The sequence below is a fragment of the Mercenaria mercenaria genome, chromosome 16 (genome assembly GCF_021730395.1).
Source record: "Mercenaria mercenaria strain notata chromosome 16, MADL_Memer_1, whole genome shotgun sequence".
Taxonomy (NCBI): domain Eukaryota; kingdom Metazoa; phylum Mollusca; class Bivalvia; order Venerida; family Veneridae; genus Mercenaria; species Mercenaria mercenaria.
Genome location: NC_069376.1, coordinates 60,701,794 through 60,720,962, shown reverse-complemented (window position 1 = coordinate 60,720,962; position 19,169 = coordinate 60,701,794). Strand labels below are relative to the sequence as shown.

The 19,169-nt window shown below is 37.0% G+C and overlaps 1 protein-coding gene across 1 annotated transcript in view; it reads right to left on the bottom strand.

The window, feature by feature from the left end:
• Nucleotides 1-19,169, bottom strand: part of LOC123540233 (kinetochore-associated protein 1-like) — a 116,974-nt gene that overhangs the window by 46,921 nt on the left and 50,884 nt on the right. Inside the window, exons 27-37 of the mRNA XM_053525976.1 lie at nt 19,062-19,164; nt 16,616-16,753; nt 14,956-15,084; nt 14,166-14,238; nt 12,813-12,877; nt 8,576-8,683; nt 7,380-7,405; nt 6,714-6,815; nt 5,114-5,298; nt 1,144-1,241; nt 622-778 (exon numbers count right to left, since the gene is read on the bottom strand). Coding sequence (XP_053381951.1) covers nt 622-778; nt 1,144-1,241; nt 5,114-5,298; nt 6,714-6,815; nt 7,380-7,405; nt 8,576-8,683; nt 12,813-12,877; nt 14,166-14,238; nt 14,956-15,084; nt 16,616-16,753; nt 19,062-19,164 — 1,184 coding nt within the window. The remainder of the gene's footprint in view (nt 1-621; nt 779-1,143; nt 1,242-5,113; nt 5,299-6,713; nt 6,816-7,379; nt 7,406-8,575; nt 8,684-12,812; nt 12,878-14,165; nt 14,239-14,955; nt 15,085-16,615; nt 16,754-19,061; nt 19,165-19,169) is intronic.

Below are 19,169 nucleotides of genomic sequence, written 5' to 3'. Positions count from 1 at the left end.
TCTAAGTCTAAAAGGGGGCATAATTTGCTCAAAATACATGTCAGAGTTATGGGTCTTGACCCAGTGAGGTTGGTAATTGATCTAGAAAAAGAAAAAATAAGTTTCAAATCTATATGCGTTTTAGAAATAGCTGTATGTACTTGCACGCAAAACTTTAACCAGAATTTTCTAAGTCCAAAAGGGGGCATAATTTGGCCAAAATGAAAGTCAGACTTATGGGACTTGCTGCTATCAACTAGTTTTATAACCCCAAAGACACATGTGAAGTTTCAAATCAATATCTGCATTAGTTTTGGAGATAGTAACTTGCATGTAAAACTTGAACCAAAATTTTCTAAGTCCAAAAGGGGGCATAATTTGCTCAAAATACATGTCAGAGTTATGGGACTTGACCCAGAGAGGTTGGTAATTGACCTAGAAAAAGAAAAAATAAGTTTCAAAGCTATATGCCTTTAATTGATGGCTGTATGTATTTGCATGCAAAAACTTAACCAAGGTGTGACGCCGACGCCAGGGTGAGTAGAATAGCTAGACTATTCTTCGAATAGTCGAGATAAAAATATAAAGAGCTGCAGAACTGTACAAAAAGGTAGAAATGTACAAGGCAGGCTAGAAATGTACCTTTAATGGAAGTAAACAGAGGATTGATAACTGCATATTTTGAGACAAGTGGTAAAGCAACAGTTGAACTCATTAACAGGGCATCTTCTTGGAACACATCCAGTGTGAGGTCTGCAAACAATTCCTTGTCTACTTGCAACTCTGTACACTCTCCCCACTGAAAATAGTGGTATAAACAAACCAAATGTTACAGTGGTATAAACATACCATCTTACAATGGTATAAACATATCAAATCTTACAGTGGTATAAACAAAACATATCAAATCTTACAATGGTATAAACATATCAAATCTTACAATGGTATAAACATATCAAATCTTACAATGGTATAAACAAACCAAACCTTACAATGGTATAAACAAATCGAATCTTATCTAGTTCAAGAAATCTGACAGCAACTATTATCAGTATTAAAAGAAGTATTTTTTTTAAACAAAACATTATTGAAACACCATACAGTTTTTGACAATTTTCGACAGAACACTGAGAAAGCTGTACCTCAAAAGAAGTCAACTCTTACCTGAGCAGAAAGAGTACTGTCCCCTGATTCACACTGCTGACTCACAGACAACAATAATGAACAGCTCTTACACAACTCCAGGTACTGACATAACTTATCTGCAAAGAAAACCACAGAATTCTATGCATCAATGAGCACTTCAGATGAAACTCTAAGGAAGAATTTATAAGATACTTGGCTGTTGCTTTCTAGACCTTGATCACTGAAGAGCTGAAGTCTAGTTACCCTGCCCAATGGCAAGGTTTACTGGCACCCTCGCCCAACAGCTTGTAACAGTCAGGCAGCAGTATAGGCATGGCAAGAGTAGTTTTACTTATTGCCAGGGCCAAGACTGTGATAAGGGAGTACAGGTGGAAGTAATATTAGAATTACAAACTAACCTACCCCAGAGTTTTCATACAAAAGCACCCTGTGGAAAGGTTGTCAGAGTGCATATTAAAAGGAATTTGCATCACTATTTACTGGACTATATTCAGCTGACTAATACCAGTACACATCAACATGTCAATTCTACTTAGAAAACAGATTTTCATAATAATTGTCCTACATGGCAAGTCACCATTTATCAGCAAGGAGACACAGATTTCCAGTATATAATTCCTAACATGCATACTGAGTAGGTATCAAAACACATAGTGATTTTGTATCAAATGTCAAGTATTTCTATAGCAACTTGTATGGTGGCAAGACTGTAACAGACATCTAACAACAGGCTGTGAATGACCTCTGGTATATGCCACAAGTCACTGAATACACATCTACATACAATGTTAAAGGGATAAGGCTATTGTTTACCACAGTAACTGGCGCAACCATCCCAGACAGCAAGTCTTTGGCAGACAATTTTTTCTGTATACATAATTATGTACATACAATGTAAAAGAAATAAATAAGATTACCTTGATTACAGATACAGACAACCTGGATGGCAAGTCTGTAGCAGACATCAGGTAGTAGATGCAATTTTTCTCTACACATACCTGGATCAAAGACAACTGATGTGGCAAGTCTGTAGCAGTGATAATTTTCCTGTATACATACCTGGATTACAGGTACAGACAACCTGGGTGGCAAGTCTGTAGCAGACACAATTTTTGTCTACACATACCTGGATCAAAGACAACTTAAGTGGCAAATCTGTAGCAGTGGTAATTTTCCTGTATACATACCTGGATTACAGGTACAGACAACCTGCGCGGGAGGTCGAGGGTTCGATTCCCGGCCACGCCATACCAAAGACGTAAACAAGAGGACCATGATGGTCCTGAATCGCTCACCTGTCCCAACATGACCCAGTTTTGAACTGAGTATGACGTTGTTTTTTCTATTATTTGACATAGTGAACTAGTTTTTGAGCTCATGTGACCCAGTTTTGAATCTGACCTAGATATCAAGATAAAAATTCTGACCAATTTTCATGAAGATCCATTGAAAAATGTGGCCTCTAGAGGTCACAAGGTTTCTTATTATTTGACCTAATGACCTAGTTATTGATGGCAAGTGACCCAGTTTCGAATCTGACCTAGATATCATCAAGGTGAACATTATGACCAATTTTCATGAAGATCCATTCAAAAGTATGACCTCTAGAGAGGTCACAAGGTTTTTCTATTTTTAGACCTACTGACCTAGTTTTTGACCGCAGTTAACCCAGTTCCAAATTTGACCTAAGTGTCATCAAGATGAACTTTCAGACCAACTTTCATACAGATCCCATGAAAAATATGGCCTCTAGAGAGGTCACAAGGTTTTTTTATTACTTGAACTACTGACCTAGTTATTGATGGCACGTAACCCTGTTTCGAACTTGACCTAGATATCATCAAGGTGAACATTCTGACCAATTTTTATGAAGATTCATTTGAAAGTATGGCCTCAAGATAGGTCACAAGGTTTTTCTTTTTTTAGACCTACTGACCTAGTTTTTGACCGCACATGACCCAGTTTCGAACTTGACCTAGATATCATCAAGTTAAACATTCAGACCAACTTTCATACAGATCCCATGAAAAATATGGCCACTAGAGAGGTCACAAGGTCTTTTTATTATTTGACCTACTGACCTAGTTATTGATGGCACGTGACCCACTTCGAACTTGACCTAGATATCATCAAGGTGAGCATTCCGACCAAATTTCATGAAGATCCATTCGAAAGTATGGCCTCTAGAGAGGTCACAAGGTTTTTCTATATTTAGACCTACTGACCTAGTTTTTGACCGCAGCTGACCCAGTTTCGAAATTGACCTAGATATCATCAAGATAAATATTCAGACCAAATTTCATACAGATCCCATGAAAATATGGCCTCTAGAGAGGTCACAAGGCTTTTTTATTATTTGACCTAATGACCTAGTTATTGAAGGCACGTGACCCACTTTCGAACTTGACCTAGATATCATCAAGGTGAACATTCTGACCAATTTTTATGAAGATCCATTCGAAAGTATGGCCTCTAGAGAGGTCACAAGGTTTTTCTATTTTTAGACCTACTGACCTAGTTTTTGATCACACGTGACCCAGTTTCGAACTTGACCTAGATATCATCAAGGTGAACATTCTGACCAATTTTCATAAAGACCCCATGAAAAATGTGACCTCTAGAGTGGTCACAAGCAAAAGTTTACGGACGGACGCTGCGCGATCACAAAAGCTCACCTTGTCATTTGTGACAGGTGAGCTAAAAATGGTACTGGTAGCTCCCTTGCTTGGCGCTCAGCATTAAAAGGGAAACTGGCCTCTTCTCTCATACCCTCATGGCGATGCATTCGATCAGGAATGAGGTGTCGAGAGTGATTAATATAAGTTGTAGAACTTCCTTCACAATCAACCTAAAAAAAAATTATGTATAAACTAAGTCTGTAGCAGACGTCAGATAGCAGACACAATTTTTGTCTACAAATACCTGGATCAAAGACAACTTGGGTTGCAAGTCTGTAGTAGACGAAATTTTCCTGTATACATACCTTGATAACAGATACAGACAACCTGGATGGCAAGTCTGTAGCAGATGTCAGGTAGCAGATGCAATTTTTGTCTACACACACCTTAGGGATCAAAGACAAGTTAAGTGGCAAGTCTGTAGCAGAGGTAATTTTCCTGTATACATACCTGGATTACAGGTAAAGACAACCTGGGTGGCACGTCTATAGCAGAGGTCAGGCAGCAGACACAATTTTTGTCTACACATACCTGGATCAAAGCCAACTTGGGTGGCAAGTCTGTAGCAGACGAAATTTTCCTGTATACATACCTGGATTACAGGTACAGACAACCTGGGTGGCAAGTCTGTAGCAGATGTCAGGTAGCAGACACAATTTTTGTGTACACATACCTTGATCAAAGACAACCTGGGTGGCAAGTCTGTAGCAGAGGTAATTTTCCTGTATTCATACCTGGACTACAGATACAGACAACCTGGGTGGCAAGTCTGTAGCAGATGTCAGGGAGCAGATGCAATTTTTGTCTACACATACCTGGATCAAAGACAACTTGGGTGGCAAGTCTGTAACAGAGGTAATTTTCCTGTATACATACCTGGATTACAGATACAGACAACCTGGGTGGCAAGTCTATAGCAGAGGTCAGGCAGCAGATGCAATTTTTGTCTACATATACCTGGATCAAAGCCAGCTTGGGTGGCAAGCCTGTAGGAGAGGCAATTTTCCTGTATACATACCTGGATTTACAGATACAGACAACCTGGGTGGCAAGTCTGTATCAAGAGGCAATTTTCCTGTATACAGACCTGGATTACAGATACAGACAACCTGGGTGGCAAGTCTGTAGTAGACATCAGGTAGCAGATGCAATTTTTGTCTACACATACCTGGATCAAAGACAACTTTGGTGGCAAGTCTGTAGCAGATGCAATGTTCCTATATTCATACCTGGATTACAGATACAGACAATCTGAGTGGCAAGTCTGTAACAGATGTCACGTAGGAGAAACAATTTTCCTATATTCATACCTGGATTACAGATACAGACAGCCTGGTTGGCAAGCCTGTAGCAGACGTCAGGTAGCAGACGCAATTTTCCTGTATCAACATCTTCATCACCAGTGTCAACCTCAGCTTGTAGGTCCAAGAAAGCCTGTACCACCTCAAATAATGTTTCTGCAGTTTCCTCTGTGGGGCTTGACTCAAACAGTTCCCTATAAACACACAACTCATTTTATGAACAACAAATTTAAACCAATAAAGAAAATACAACCCTAATTTTAATTTTTCAACTGTAAAAACTTCTAAGAAAGAACTACTCTTATTAAACTTGGATAAACAGAATTATTTGAGACATAAAATTGTATCTTCAGTTTTCTTTTTAAGAAATTTAATCTGAAATGACAAGTTGTTGGCTCAGGTCAGATTAATACACAAAAAAAGAAAACATACAAGAAAAATTATTGGTAACATCAGATATTTCAAATAATTATACAACATTAGCTCAAGAAACATACAACATTAGCTGAGGAGCTATTTTCTTGAAACAATGAACAGTTTTGTGAACAAGTCTCTGCCATTGTAAGTTCATGTTCATGCAACTACACAAGGAACAAGAGCCTTTGACCTGATGACCCCAAAGTCAGTAGGGATCTTATACTCAATAAGTACTATCAGCATGTGAAGTTTGAAGGTCCTGGGTGCAGTGGTTCGCGAATAACGTGTCTTCATGCAAGAAGTTAACGTTGTGACGAACGAACGAACAAACTAACAGACGGATAGTTAAAAACTAACATGCCTCCCTTCAAGGGCATAAAAAGTGTTCCTCTTAGTAAGAAAGAAGACACATAAAAGAAGTTGGTATATAATCAGACTGTGTTAACACACATGCAGTTGTCAAGTGGTTACATTGCATGTGCATAGGTGCTTAACAACCAACAAACTAAAGAACCAGGGAAGCATCTGCAAATTGAGCATTTTCTGCACCTTGTACTATCCTCCAACTGAATTACAAACAATCTTCTGGAGGAGTTGCCTGTATGTGTGGGACTATAAATAAGGTTAAATACAATTCTAACACGGCCAGCAAATAACCTAAATACTTGTAGAGCAAAATCCATCTAGGGTTATTCTGCAATATACCACTCGCGTGCAATGACATCAGCGGATCCAGGTGCGTAGTAAGGTCGTAAAAAGTAGTTACCACTTTTTTCTAACATTTCTGATACTAGTATGTCGTGTTAGAATCGAAATAATAAGTTCCCAAGTGTGATTTATTGTAGAATAACCCGTGTTTTTTGTTCTTATATGAAACAATATATCACTCAGGCATATGCCCTTCGTGATATATTCTTACGCATAAGAACTCAAAACTCAGGTTATTCTATGATAAACCATGTTTGGGAACTTATTATTTCTTAAACAAACATCTGAGTGACTTGGTGTATTTCCATTCACATGTGCAATGCCTTGTGGCAACTGTCTTGCTTCCTCATCTTATCAATTCTTTTTCTAATCCTTCCAAAGTGGCTACAAAACCTACATAGAAATGTGTTAGCACTGAGCTAAGTTGGCATTAAATTTGTCAATCCAGTCAATCTTTAACATGGATGTTGATTATATTACATACCCACATATTTGTACAGCAGTTTGTATATTCCCAGCATTGGCATATTTGATAGCAAGTTGACCTTGTATTGTGGTATGGGAGATATCTAAGATCCTGGCCAGTCTAAAATACAGAAAATACCAACCTAAAACCATACACAATTCAAAGTATTCTGACAGTACATATGCGAAGTTAGGTTTGTGTTCATGTTACATAACTTGTACAGAACATGGACATAAAAAAATAGTACCTGACATTCCTTTTTAATCATTATTATATAATTTAACTGATCCGGGAGTTTACATGAATAACCCTTAATAATTTTTAAACAGTTTATGATGTAATAAGGTAAGATCGTTTTAGAACCCTCTATTTTGGACAAGGTAGACAACATTAACTTAACCTTTAGCCTGCTGATGACGATTCTACCTTAGCGACTAGTCCAGACCAAGATCAGCCTGCATGGACACCCCTTCAAATAATAAATGATACTGCCCAAATTAATGATAGACCAGTCCATTGTAGCAATTTAGCAGGGTAAAGGTTAATGAAATTTTATACTCTTCAATGTGCTGTTAATTCTATCATCTGAAACTGCTCACTCATAACAAGGCTAAGCAGCAAAATCATTGAACAATGCATGAAATACTATAGGATACAGTGAACTATGAATACATTTAGTCTTACCTGTACACCTTGGCATAGTCAGAACCCTGAAAATGTAACAGTAATAGTATCTTAACAACATGTATACCTACTCAAAGAAATGTAAACTTTAAAGAGAAAATCTCTTGAAAACTGTATAACATTCTAATGCTGAATATCACTTTATACTACCTGTACAGCAGACACACATGGGTGATCCAACATATTCAACTTTTCTATAAGTTTGTTTAATTTACTGGGTTTTAAGCTATATCAACACAACTTTAGGTCATATGATGTCTCTCCAGCTTTTGGTGGAGGAACACTCACAGAATGCCCCTCAAGGTGTTACTTTAAGCACAGGCCAGAATCCAAGAACCTGAGACCTTCTGTAAGCTAGCATAATGACTTCCTCTCGTGACATAATTCTACACCCCCAAGTGTGGTTTCCAACCCACAGTGGTGAGGAGGGGATTATGATTTGAAGCCAGCAACCTTAACCACTGAACACATGCTGCTTTACAATGTTTTATAAATGTAAAGAAATGTACTACATTTATGTTAACATTTATAAAGATTTAAAACAGAAACTGATGTCTACTTGTATTCAGAAAACTAAATTTTAAATATCATTCAACAGAAATTTCTTTCAGAAACATCAGTTCAAAACTGTTTAAACATTTTTGCTTTGGAAAATGACTATAATTGGAAACTGGATGATGTAAGTCACAAGATGGAGCTGGGGCTGCCTTGTCTATAGTTTTATGAATGCTTCACATGGTGAACAACTTTTCATCTTAAAACAGAAGAAAAAAACTTTCTGAAAACAGGCATATGTGTACATTCTGACTTTATACAAGTTTATAAAAAGAAACGGAATATAGTATAACTAATAAAACCCATTGCAAAGACATGAAATAAAAGAAATCATGTTGGTTTTAAAAGTAAGATCTAAATACCTTTCATTTGTGAACACTAAATTTCAAATTTTCACTCATGGCACTCATGAAAATATTGCATCTTATTGATATTCACTTGGAGAAAGATATTTTAATCTTAAATAAAACAAACAATTATTCCTTAATTAACTCAAACTAACAAGACAAAGAATAAACTTATGTCTGCTGTGTTCGCTTAGTTTTCCTGTAGAATATAAGCACATTGGTTAATTGTAGCCCTGTCGAGTTAATGACAAGGAGTATAGAGCCGCTCCTACAAACTATATAATTATGTATTACCTGTATCTGTTTCTTTTCAAAGAAGTCTTTCATAAAGTCATAAATCAAGTTCATCCTGAACTGTTCACTGTCATATTCCTCCAGTGTTAAATATTTGTCAAATTCCACCTACAAAACAGAAGTTCACAATTCAAACTACAACCAAACCTATCTTAAGCAGCCAGCTAAGGGAGCAACAAAATCTGACTGTTTACAGCAGGTGGCTGCTCAAACCAGGTTGAAATTAGAACAAAAGCACCATTTGGGAATTTACCTGCTTAAGTTAAGTGGCTGTTTATTATAGGTGGTCACTAAGGCAGATTCAACTGAACATGCCTAGAACATATTTGGTCAACATGAAGTGAACCAAGCATCTTGAGAGCAGACTACTATTGTCTCGAGCTGCATTAACCCTTACTCTGCTAAATTTCTATAACGAACTTGTCCACCTTTCAATTTGGACAGAACTATTAACTGTTAAAAGGGTTGCTTACCAAACAGATACTGGCTGAATGGCACAGATGTGCAGGCTGATCATGATCTGCACTGGTCGCAAAGGCAGAATCAATTGTGTCCAGCATGATAAGGGTAAACTTCACAATTTTGTTTGCTATAGGTATTTAGTACTACAGTAAAGACTGCCTTAGGGACCCCTTGCTTTCAGTGACTTTATGTCTACAACAACCTTTTTATTTCCTCCCAATGCATTTCACATTAAACTTGGTTTGCTTCTAGCGACACCCTGTCTGATGCGTACAGCGACCATGATTTCTCTGGCCTGAATCATGAACTCAAACCTTAAAAGGACTTTTTGACCCACCACCTAAAAGGGAGAAAACTTCTCCAGAACTGTAAAAGAACTTTTATATCAGATTTATATTAAACTATGCTTTAAAATGACATTTAAAATATTCCATGCTTTATCCTAGTGTATAAAGGTCCTTAATACAAGAGCTGTCCGTAAGACAGCCAAGCTCGACTATTCGAAATACTGTCACAGAAGCAGGAAATTATTACCCAAAATGTTAAATATCAAAAGAATTTTAAGTTCGAAAGGGGACATAATTTGACCAAAATGCATATCAGAGTTATGGGACTTAATGCTATCAACTAGTTTTATAACCCCGAAGAAACATGTTAAGTTTCAATTCCATATCTGCATTAGTTTTGGAGATAGTAACTTGCATGTAAAACTTTAACCAGAATTTTCTAAGTCCAAAAGGGGGCATAATTTGCTCAAAATACATGTTAGAGTTATGGAACTTGACCCAGTGAGGTTGGTAATTGACCTAGAAAAAGAATAAATAAGTTTCAAAGCTATATGCCTTTTGGTAATAGCTGTATGTACTTGCACGCAAAACTTTAACCAGGATTTTCTAAGTCCAAAAGGGGGCATAATTTGCCCAAAATACATGTCAGAGTTATGGGACTTGATTCTATCAACTAGTCTTATAACCCCAAAAACACATGTGAAGTTTCAATTCCATATCTGCATTAGTTTTGGAGATAGTAACTTGCATGTAAAACTTTAACCAGAATTTTCTAAGTCCAAAAGGGGGCATAATTTGCTCAAAATACATGTTAGAGTTATGGAACTTGACCCAGTGAGGTTGGTAATTGACCTAGAAAAAGAATAAATAAGTTTCAAAGCTATATGCCTTTTGGTAATAGCTGTATGTACTTGCACGCAAAACTTTAACCAGAATTTTCTAAGTCCAAAAGGGGGCATAATTTGCAAAAATACATGTCAGAGATATGGGACCTGACCCAGTGAGGTAGGTTATTGATCTAGAAAAAGCAAAAATAAGTTTCAACTAGAAAATGCTTTTGTAAAAAAGCACATGTCTCCCCCAATGCAAAGTCCTATAGGCAAGAAGTCAATAGGGTTCAGGAGCGGAAGTCAAAGAGACACTGATGGTTGGCTGCAATAGGGATCATCTACTTGGCATGTCCAGTCATCCTGCTAACTTTCAACACTCTTGGCCTAGTGGTTCTCAAGTTACTGTTCAGGCTCCTGTGACCTTGACATTTGATCAAGTGACCTAAAAATAAATAGGGGTCATCTACTCTGCATGTCCAATCATCCTATTAAGTTTCAACATTGTAGGTCAAGTGGTTCTTAAGTTATTTCCAAAAAATGATTTTACATGAACAGGCCACTGTGACCTTGACCTTTAATAGACTGACCCCAAAATCAATAGGGGTCATCTACTCTGCATGTTCAATCATCCTATGAAGTTTTAACATTCTGGGTCAAGTGGTTCTCAAGTTATTGATCGGAACTGGTTATCAATGTTCAGGCCCCTGTGACCCTGACCTTTAACGGAGTGACCCCAAAAACAATAGGGGTCATTTACTCTGCATGAACAATCATCCTATGAAGTTTCAACATTCTGGGTCGAGAGGTTCTCAAGTTATTGATTAGAAATGATTTTCCATGTTAAGGCCCCTGTGACCTTGACCTTTAACAGAGTGACCCTTAAATCGTTAGGGGTCATCTACTCTGCATGACCAATCATCCTATGAAGTTTCATCATTCTGGGTCAAGTGGTTCTCAAGTTACTGACCGGAAATGGTTTTCAATGTTCGGGCCCCTGTGACCTTGACCTTTAACAGAGTGACCCCAAAATCGTTAGGGGTCATCTATTCTGCATGATCAATCATCCTATTAAGTTTCAACATTCTGGGTCAAGTGGTTCTCTAGTTTTTGATCGGAAATGGTTTTCAATGTTCAGGCCCCTGTGACCTTGACCTTTGACGGAGTGACCCCAAAATCAATAGGGATCATCTACTCTTCATGATCAATCATCCTATGAAGTTGCAACATTCTGGGTCAAGTGGTTCTCTAGTTATTAATCGGAAATGGTTTTCAATGTTCAGGCCCCTGTGACCTTGACCTTTGACGGAGTGACCCAAAAATCAATAAGGGTCATCTACTCTTCATGATCAATCATCCTATGAAGTTTCAACATTCTGGGTCAAGTGGTTCTCTAGTTATTGATCGGAAATGGTTTTCAATGTTCAGGCCCCTGTGACCTTGATCTTTGACGGAGTGACCCCAAAATCAATAGGGGTCATCTACTCTTCATGACCAATCATCCTATGAAGTTTCAACATTCTGGGTCAAATGGTTCTCTAGTTATTGATCGGAAATGGTTTTCAATGTTCAGGCCCCTGTGACCTTGACCTTTGACGGAGTGACCCCAAAATCAATAGGGGTCGTCTACTCCAGCAGCCCTACAACCCTATGAAGTTTGAAGGTTCTAGGTCAAATGGTTCTCCAGTTATTGCCCGGAAATGAAGTGTGACGTACAGACGGACGGACGGACAGGGCAAAAACAATACGTCTCCCCCAGAGGGGGGGAGACATAAATATATATGCCTTTTAGTAATAGATGCATGTACTTGCACGCAAAACTTTAACCAGAATTTTCTAAGTCCAAAAGGGGGCATAATTTGACCAAAATGAAGGTCAGAGTTATGGGACTTGATGCTATCAACTAGTTTTATAACCCCGAAGACACATGTGAAGTTTCAATTCAATATCTGCATTAGTTTTGAAGACAGTAACTTGCATGTAAAACTTCAACCAGAATTTTCTAAGTCCAAAAGGGGACATAATTTGCTCAAAATACATGTTAGAGTTATGGAACTTGACCCAGTGAGGTTGGTAATTGACCTAGAAAAAGAATAAATAAGTTTCAAAGTTATATGCTTTTAAATGATAGCTGTATGTACTTGCATGCAAAAACTTAACCAAGGTGTGACGCCGACGCCAGGGTGAGTAGAATAGCTAGACTATTCTTTGAATAGTCGAGCTAAAAATGCTAACTAGAGTATTATCTGCCTAAAACCAAGACCTCTCCTAGTCAGATTGTGTACAGAAAATCCCTGTCTACAATGATTTTTTGAAATTCTCCGAAGGTTGATCACTGTAGACAGTCTTTACTGTATTTTTTATAAAAAAAAAAATCAGTAAAAATTCAGATCATATGGCACCTTATTGAGGTACAGGTGGGCACCTGGGCAGAACCACTTACTGTTTTACCTCAATGGCTCTCTCCCTTTGCAAGGCATGAACGCACAGCAGCCATGGGAAAATAATTCGATGTCATTTTGCCTTAACATATGTTTTATCCTGGGATTTTAATCCCATTAATATAACCTCACTTTAAAAGGAATCCTGCTACAATTCAAACACTTCAGGTTATAAGTATTCAAGTCTTTCACTACCAAGTTATATGAACTTTGTAAATACCTGCAGTGCCAGTATATTTCTAAGAATTCCTTCCTGATTCTTCAAGTCTTCAAGGTCCGCACAATCTAAAAATATATAAATGGGAACTTAAGATCATAACTTTATGCTTCGCTTCAGTTTATAATCATATCTCAGTACATTTGTTTTCTTATTACAGTTTGATAAGTCCTGGGTTGAAAAAAAAGCTACCATTTTAAAATATGTGACTGAAAATGGGTAGTTGAAAAAAATAGAACAGAATTTTATACCATTATTTAGTAAAAAGGTTAATAAATGTAAAAGAGTGATAAAGGCCCTGTCAAAGTGATCATAGCCTTTATCTTCTTTCAAGGCCATTATCACTCAAGGGCACTGCTCTTCCAGGTATTTACCTGCTTATTACATGACCTACAATATAGTAAGAAAATTTTCGTATAGTGAAAATGAAATGGTGAGAAGATCCTTTGAAAGCACAGAACACGTCCAAGCAAAATAATAGCAAACTGGGATTGACTTAGTTCAGGAGAGATAACAGAACATACAACACCTCTCATGCCCGCTAGTACCAGCTTAAGTGAAATTCTATTGCAGTAAAATTGAATGGACCCTTGTGACAAAGTAATTTTCAGTCTTTATAGGCTGGTAAGTTTTAGTCTTCCAAATCACAATTCAATCTTTTTACATGCAACTGTATAAAAAAATCTTTTTAGTACTTTGTTGGTTATAGTATAGCTCTGGATTGAAAGCAAGTCATTTCATGAAAAATACAACACTTTGCTACAGATAATAAAATTAAAACTGAATTATCAACTGTTTTAACTAGAAAAGTTGTATCAACCTGGAGACAGTTATGATAATGTGCTAATGCATCAAGCACTATAACAATACGAAAATTTTCATCACAACTGTATTACGTTGTTTTTTTTGGTACATATGTAATAACTATCCTATTTACAGTTTCAACATTGGTACCAGGATTGTAAGCCAATAACACTACCACATATTTTTTAGAGAATAAAACAAAAGGGTCATAATGGTACAATCTATCATTTTAACATGAAACAATATAACAACTTTTTATTTCCTATTTTCACTATCTTTCCTATATTTGCTAAATGTTTGAATATAATGGTCAACATAGTAAAAAGTAATTTCCATAGCTTTTTATTACCTCCCTTTACAGCCTCAATGTAAGTCCATGAGCAATATTTCAAGTAATGCATGTCTCTATTCATATTCTCAATTGTTTTTGTCTGTCTCACATATAATCAAAATCACTTTTAGTGTTTTATATATCTTGTTATACAAAATAAAAGCCTTCTATGAAAATTCTAATTTTATCCAAGAGCATATGAGCACAGATCTACTACATACCATGTGTTTTGGTTTGAAGATATTTGATAATCAATATGGCAGCTTCTGTGTACAGCCTCTTCTCTCTTTTTATCTAAAAATGGAAACAAGAAGGGCATGACGACTCCGAGTTACTTGACTGACCTTGACAGATTGACCTTGAATACGTCATGACACAATGTTATACGAAAAGTATCATAAAGCAGTTTAAAGGCTTTTTTATTTCTTTTTTGGTTGCCCTTAAAAGGGGCCAAACAAACTTGAGAGAGGTTCATATGAGGATGGTACAGACAAAGTTTGGTGAAGAGCTCAAGAGTTCTTGAAATGGTTTCATTTTCTACTTTTAGCTCTGGAGACCCCAAAAAGGGGATCAAGTGGAGCCAGTGAACTTAAGAAAGGTCCATGCAAAGCTACTTCTGCCCAAGTTTAGTGAATATCCATCAAATAGTTCATGAGAAGTGAAAAGTTCACATAAAGATGGAAACAGCATAGTGACAATAGCTCACCCTGTTCAGATAAGCAAAAATTTGAAAGGCATTATAAGAAAAAAAGATTGCAAACTGGAATATAGATAAGCTAACATCCACAAAATCTAATCCCAACGAATAAATAAAACTCCCATTAATTTTATGTTCAAAAGTTGAAATCCACGAATTCATATCCCTATGAAATTGCTGTTTTGACCAAATCCATGAAATTTCATGCCCACGAAATTAAATGATTTTACAGTAACATGCTCAACATTAATTTCTACAATACAAATAAGATAATGTTCAGAAATTACATGACACTTGTTATCAGGAATATTTACCTCATTCTCAATGGGTGTGAGCATTACCGTATGATTCAGCTTTACAATTGCCAAGGTCACAATCTCATTTCCTATCTTAACCCTTAGATCTGCTGGTAAGCCCTTCAGCAACTCCATACAATCTTCAAGCTAGAAAAAATGTTGTCTATAAAGTACATGAAAAGCAGCGCAAAATCATTGTTGTTTTCACAAATTAACTAGAGCTACTTTTGAGAAAAGCGCATGTCTCCCACAACTGCCTAATCATCTAGATTGGTATTTCTTCTCCATTATGTATCCGAGTCAACCATGCACAAAGACCTGTATCACTGGCATCAGTATTTTCGATAATTCAAGGGCCATAATTCCAAGTGCTTGGGTCGATTTGACTAGTTATCGAACTTGGCCGAGGACTTATTGGCAAACCCATTTTGTTCAAGTTTGGTGAAGACTGGATGAGAAATGTTCAACTTTGAGCGCAGGCAAGATTTGTGACAGACAGACACACAGACAGGAGTAAAGTGGTGTGGGAGACATAATTACTTAGGGGTCTGTGCCTTGCATACCACAGACTGTTTTGATATGGTCACCGCTTGTGCCAAGTAACTTGAATATCAATCCATGACTAGCAAATGACAAGAAAAATTATCTACAATCTTTTATCTCAAAGTGTGACCGTGTCCATACAGGAAGGAGTCTGGGCTTTGTATCCCAACATTTGCTCTCACTTTTGGGAACATCTGTAATTAAATCCCTTGATTAAGAACCAGACACAAAAAGGCCCTGTTACCCTTGACCTCTAATAGTAACCTTGACCATAGAGCTACTGATCAGGGTTTTGAGAACACCAGGCTGCCTCATTATGAGAAAAAAATGTGCAAAGTAACATAAAAATTCCCTGATGGATGATAGTTATGGACTGAACATGAAGCAAGATGGACAGACAGACGAAAGGACAGACAAAGCCTATATAAATGTTTTCTTCTCTTTCCATCAAGGCAGGAGAAAGCCCAATCACACTAAGACTAAACTTAAGGCAGGAGACAACCCAATTACTAATCCAATAACTGCCCAGATTTCTATGACTTAGACAAATTTAAGACAGGGGACAATCCAGTAACTTCCCAGATTTCTATGACTTAAGACAAATTTTAGACAAAAATACTCTGAAAACTGCTATATATCAATGTTTTCCATCTTACATCTTTAGAAGTTCATGTGTTTTAAACCTGTATGATTACAACAAAGGGAGATGGACAAGAAAATACAACTTATTAGCAGCTAATACATTAAATTCCACAAAGCACTATGAATTATCACAATTTGAAACTGCTATGGTGACAAATTATACCACACCCTTAATGTGTAAAATAGTTTTCCTGCGAGTGGTGATATGGAATACAACATCCTTATCTATTATTCATATAATAGTTAAGTTACTCCGTCAGCTGTGACAACATATTTGACATCCTATGTATAATAGTGAAGTTACCCTCTCAGCTGTGATATAAGGTATAAAACATCCTTTATACATGTAAAGTAGTTGCCTTGTCAAACCACATCCTAAATATGTAAAGAAGTTAGCCCGTCAGCTGTGATATGGTATGCAGCATCCTTAACATGTAGTTACCCAGTCAGCCGTGATCGGGTGTACCACAACCTTAATATGTAAATCAGTTACCCTATCAGCTGTGATAAGCTGTCTCATTCTGAATCCATACAAATTGACCTTCAAACTGACCCCACATGACTTCATGACCTCCAGAGCATCCTCCATACATCCTTCCTTGTCCTTGGTCAACATAAAATACATCAGTCTCTGAAATATACATATATAATAGTTAGCCTGTATACATGTAACAGTAAGTTCCTTACAAATATTTCATAAGTATTTGTAAGATAAATAGCAAAGCAATCTAATACAGTCAATATTGTGGATGCGACCACGTGTCCTCAACGACCATTTGTCTTTAACGACCACTTTGAATTCCCCCCAAACAATTTTACTATTAAAATATTTGTGCTAAACGACTTTTGTCTAACACAACCAGTGATCGCTGATTTTCGGCAAAATTGACTGACCTTTTTTGGTTAAGCTACCGCTAAAATTTAACTATGTCCATATTAAGTCATCTTTACATCAAACACTGCCGCCGATTAATTATGAGAACGTGCTGACACTTAATTCTCGATTGCAAAAGGTCAGAAATGTAAGTAACATCTGATGGAATCCCGCAATCACTGCATAATTATTAGCGAGAGACCGATATGACCAATCAAACTCATCGTTGTTTTTAAGATCCGCCCATTATTTCCAATAATAACTTGACCTTGATAAATAAGGAAATCGCATATCGTGTTATACATGTATTGTAAGTTATCCTATGTGTAATTGATTGATCTTGAATATGTCTAAACGGAAAGTGTTAACGTCAGATGATAGAGCCGTGTTGAATTAAGTAAGAACAAAAGTGCTCGTAAATTGGCTGAAGAAATGGGCGTAGGAAAAACCCAGATCAAAAACATTCTGAAACGGAAAGCAGAAGTCTTGGAGGATATTGAAAACAACGTTTCAGGTGATCGTAAACGTGCGAGGAGAGTAACTGTTCACAGGGATGTAAACAATTTGGTATACAAGTGATTTAAGGACGTGACTGCTAGGAGAATGCCCGTGTTTGGGCCTATCTTGTGCACTCAAGCTCTTTAAGTTCGCGAGTGATCTTGGGGACATTAACTTTAAGGGATCGACGGGATGGCTTGCTTTGTTCTTGAAACGTAATAACGTTGTGTGAAATTCAATGATGATTTTATCGAAGTAAAACACACACTTTATTACACTTTAAAGTTCTATTAATGTATGTAAATATTTCGTGCATAATTATGTTAATCTTTATTCTGAAACACTTGCATAAAATGAAGAGAATTTCAAACTATTAAATTGATATGAATAACATGTATTTTATCTGCATCCTTACCCAATGTGTCTCTTACATACACCACGTGAAAACTTAAGTCCAATATATTATGCCCAATTTCCGTACTTTGTCCTAAGAGACCGTTGTCTTAAGAGACCACTTTTTGCCAGTCCCTTGGGTGGTCTCTTAACACAAGATTGACTGTATACCCAAAATAAATATATAAAAGCTGTAACAGATCAACCTGATCTTTTGTATGACTTTTGGACCACCTTTCTCTGGCAACTTTTCTCTTTGATAAAAAAAGCTAGAGATGTGTCTGTAGGACATAAATGCTCTGACTTTGTAATGTAAAGACACTGAAAATAACACGATTGATTCTGCCTTTGTCACCAGTATAGATCACGATCAGCCTGCACATCCGTGCAGTCTGATCATGATCTGCAATGTTCGTCATTCAGTCAGTATCTTTTAGGTAAGCACCCCTTTTAATAGTTAATGGTACGGTCCAAACTGAAAGATGGCCAAGTTCATTATAGAAATTAAGCAGTGTTAGGGTTAATGTCTTTACAGTACAAACATGAGAAAATCCTGGAAAAGAAACATTTTACTGACGGACAAAACAAGAGATCCAAAAAAGACAGAGCACTCAGTACTTCAAAAATGTTAGCATACATAGAAGAGAAAATGACAAAAAACTGGATGTTATAGAAATATTGTAACATCAGATCACTTCCCATGTGTGTTTTAGTTATAACAAAGGGCGGGAGATAAGAAGATTCAACAATACAGCCAAACATGCCGTAAAACCTTAACCAGCACTACTACAATATCTGACCCAGTGACTTTCACCTTATAGGTAGCTAGCCCTTACACAGGTCTATAAGATCTGCCCATACCATGAGAAATCCTTGTCATGTTTGATGATAACACTGGCAACAATTAAGACGATAACAAATTCTGAAGCTTGCCATAAAACACAAAACATGATAACAACTGTGATGACTACACCAAGGCAAGCACCAGAGCCCTCAATAACTTTTCATAGTCAAGCTAGAAATACATACTTACAGGGACAGAGGTAACAATGTATGCCACTGCCATTATCACAGTGGATGTTTGGGCCGATGGGGGACGCAAATAAAAGAAGTGTAATAGAAAGCTTATGCATGTGTATTTCTGCATATAAAGTATATGCGATTACATGAATACCTCAGCTTGAGGTCCTTGTGGTACTTCAACATTTTTGAGTCCATATTTCATCATCAGTTTCCTCACTCTTGCCCTCTCACACTGCTCCTTTATCTTGCTTACTCTGAA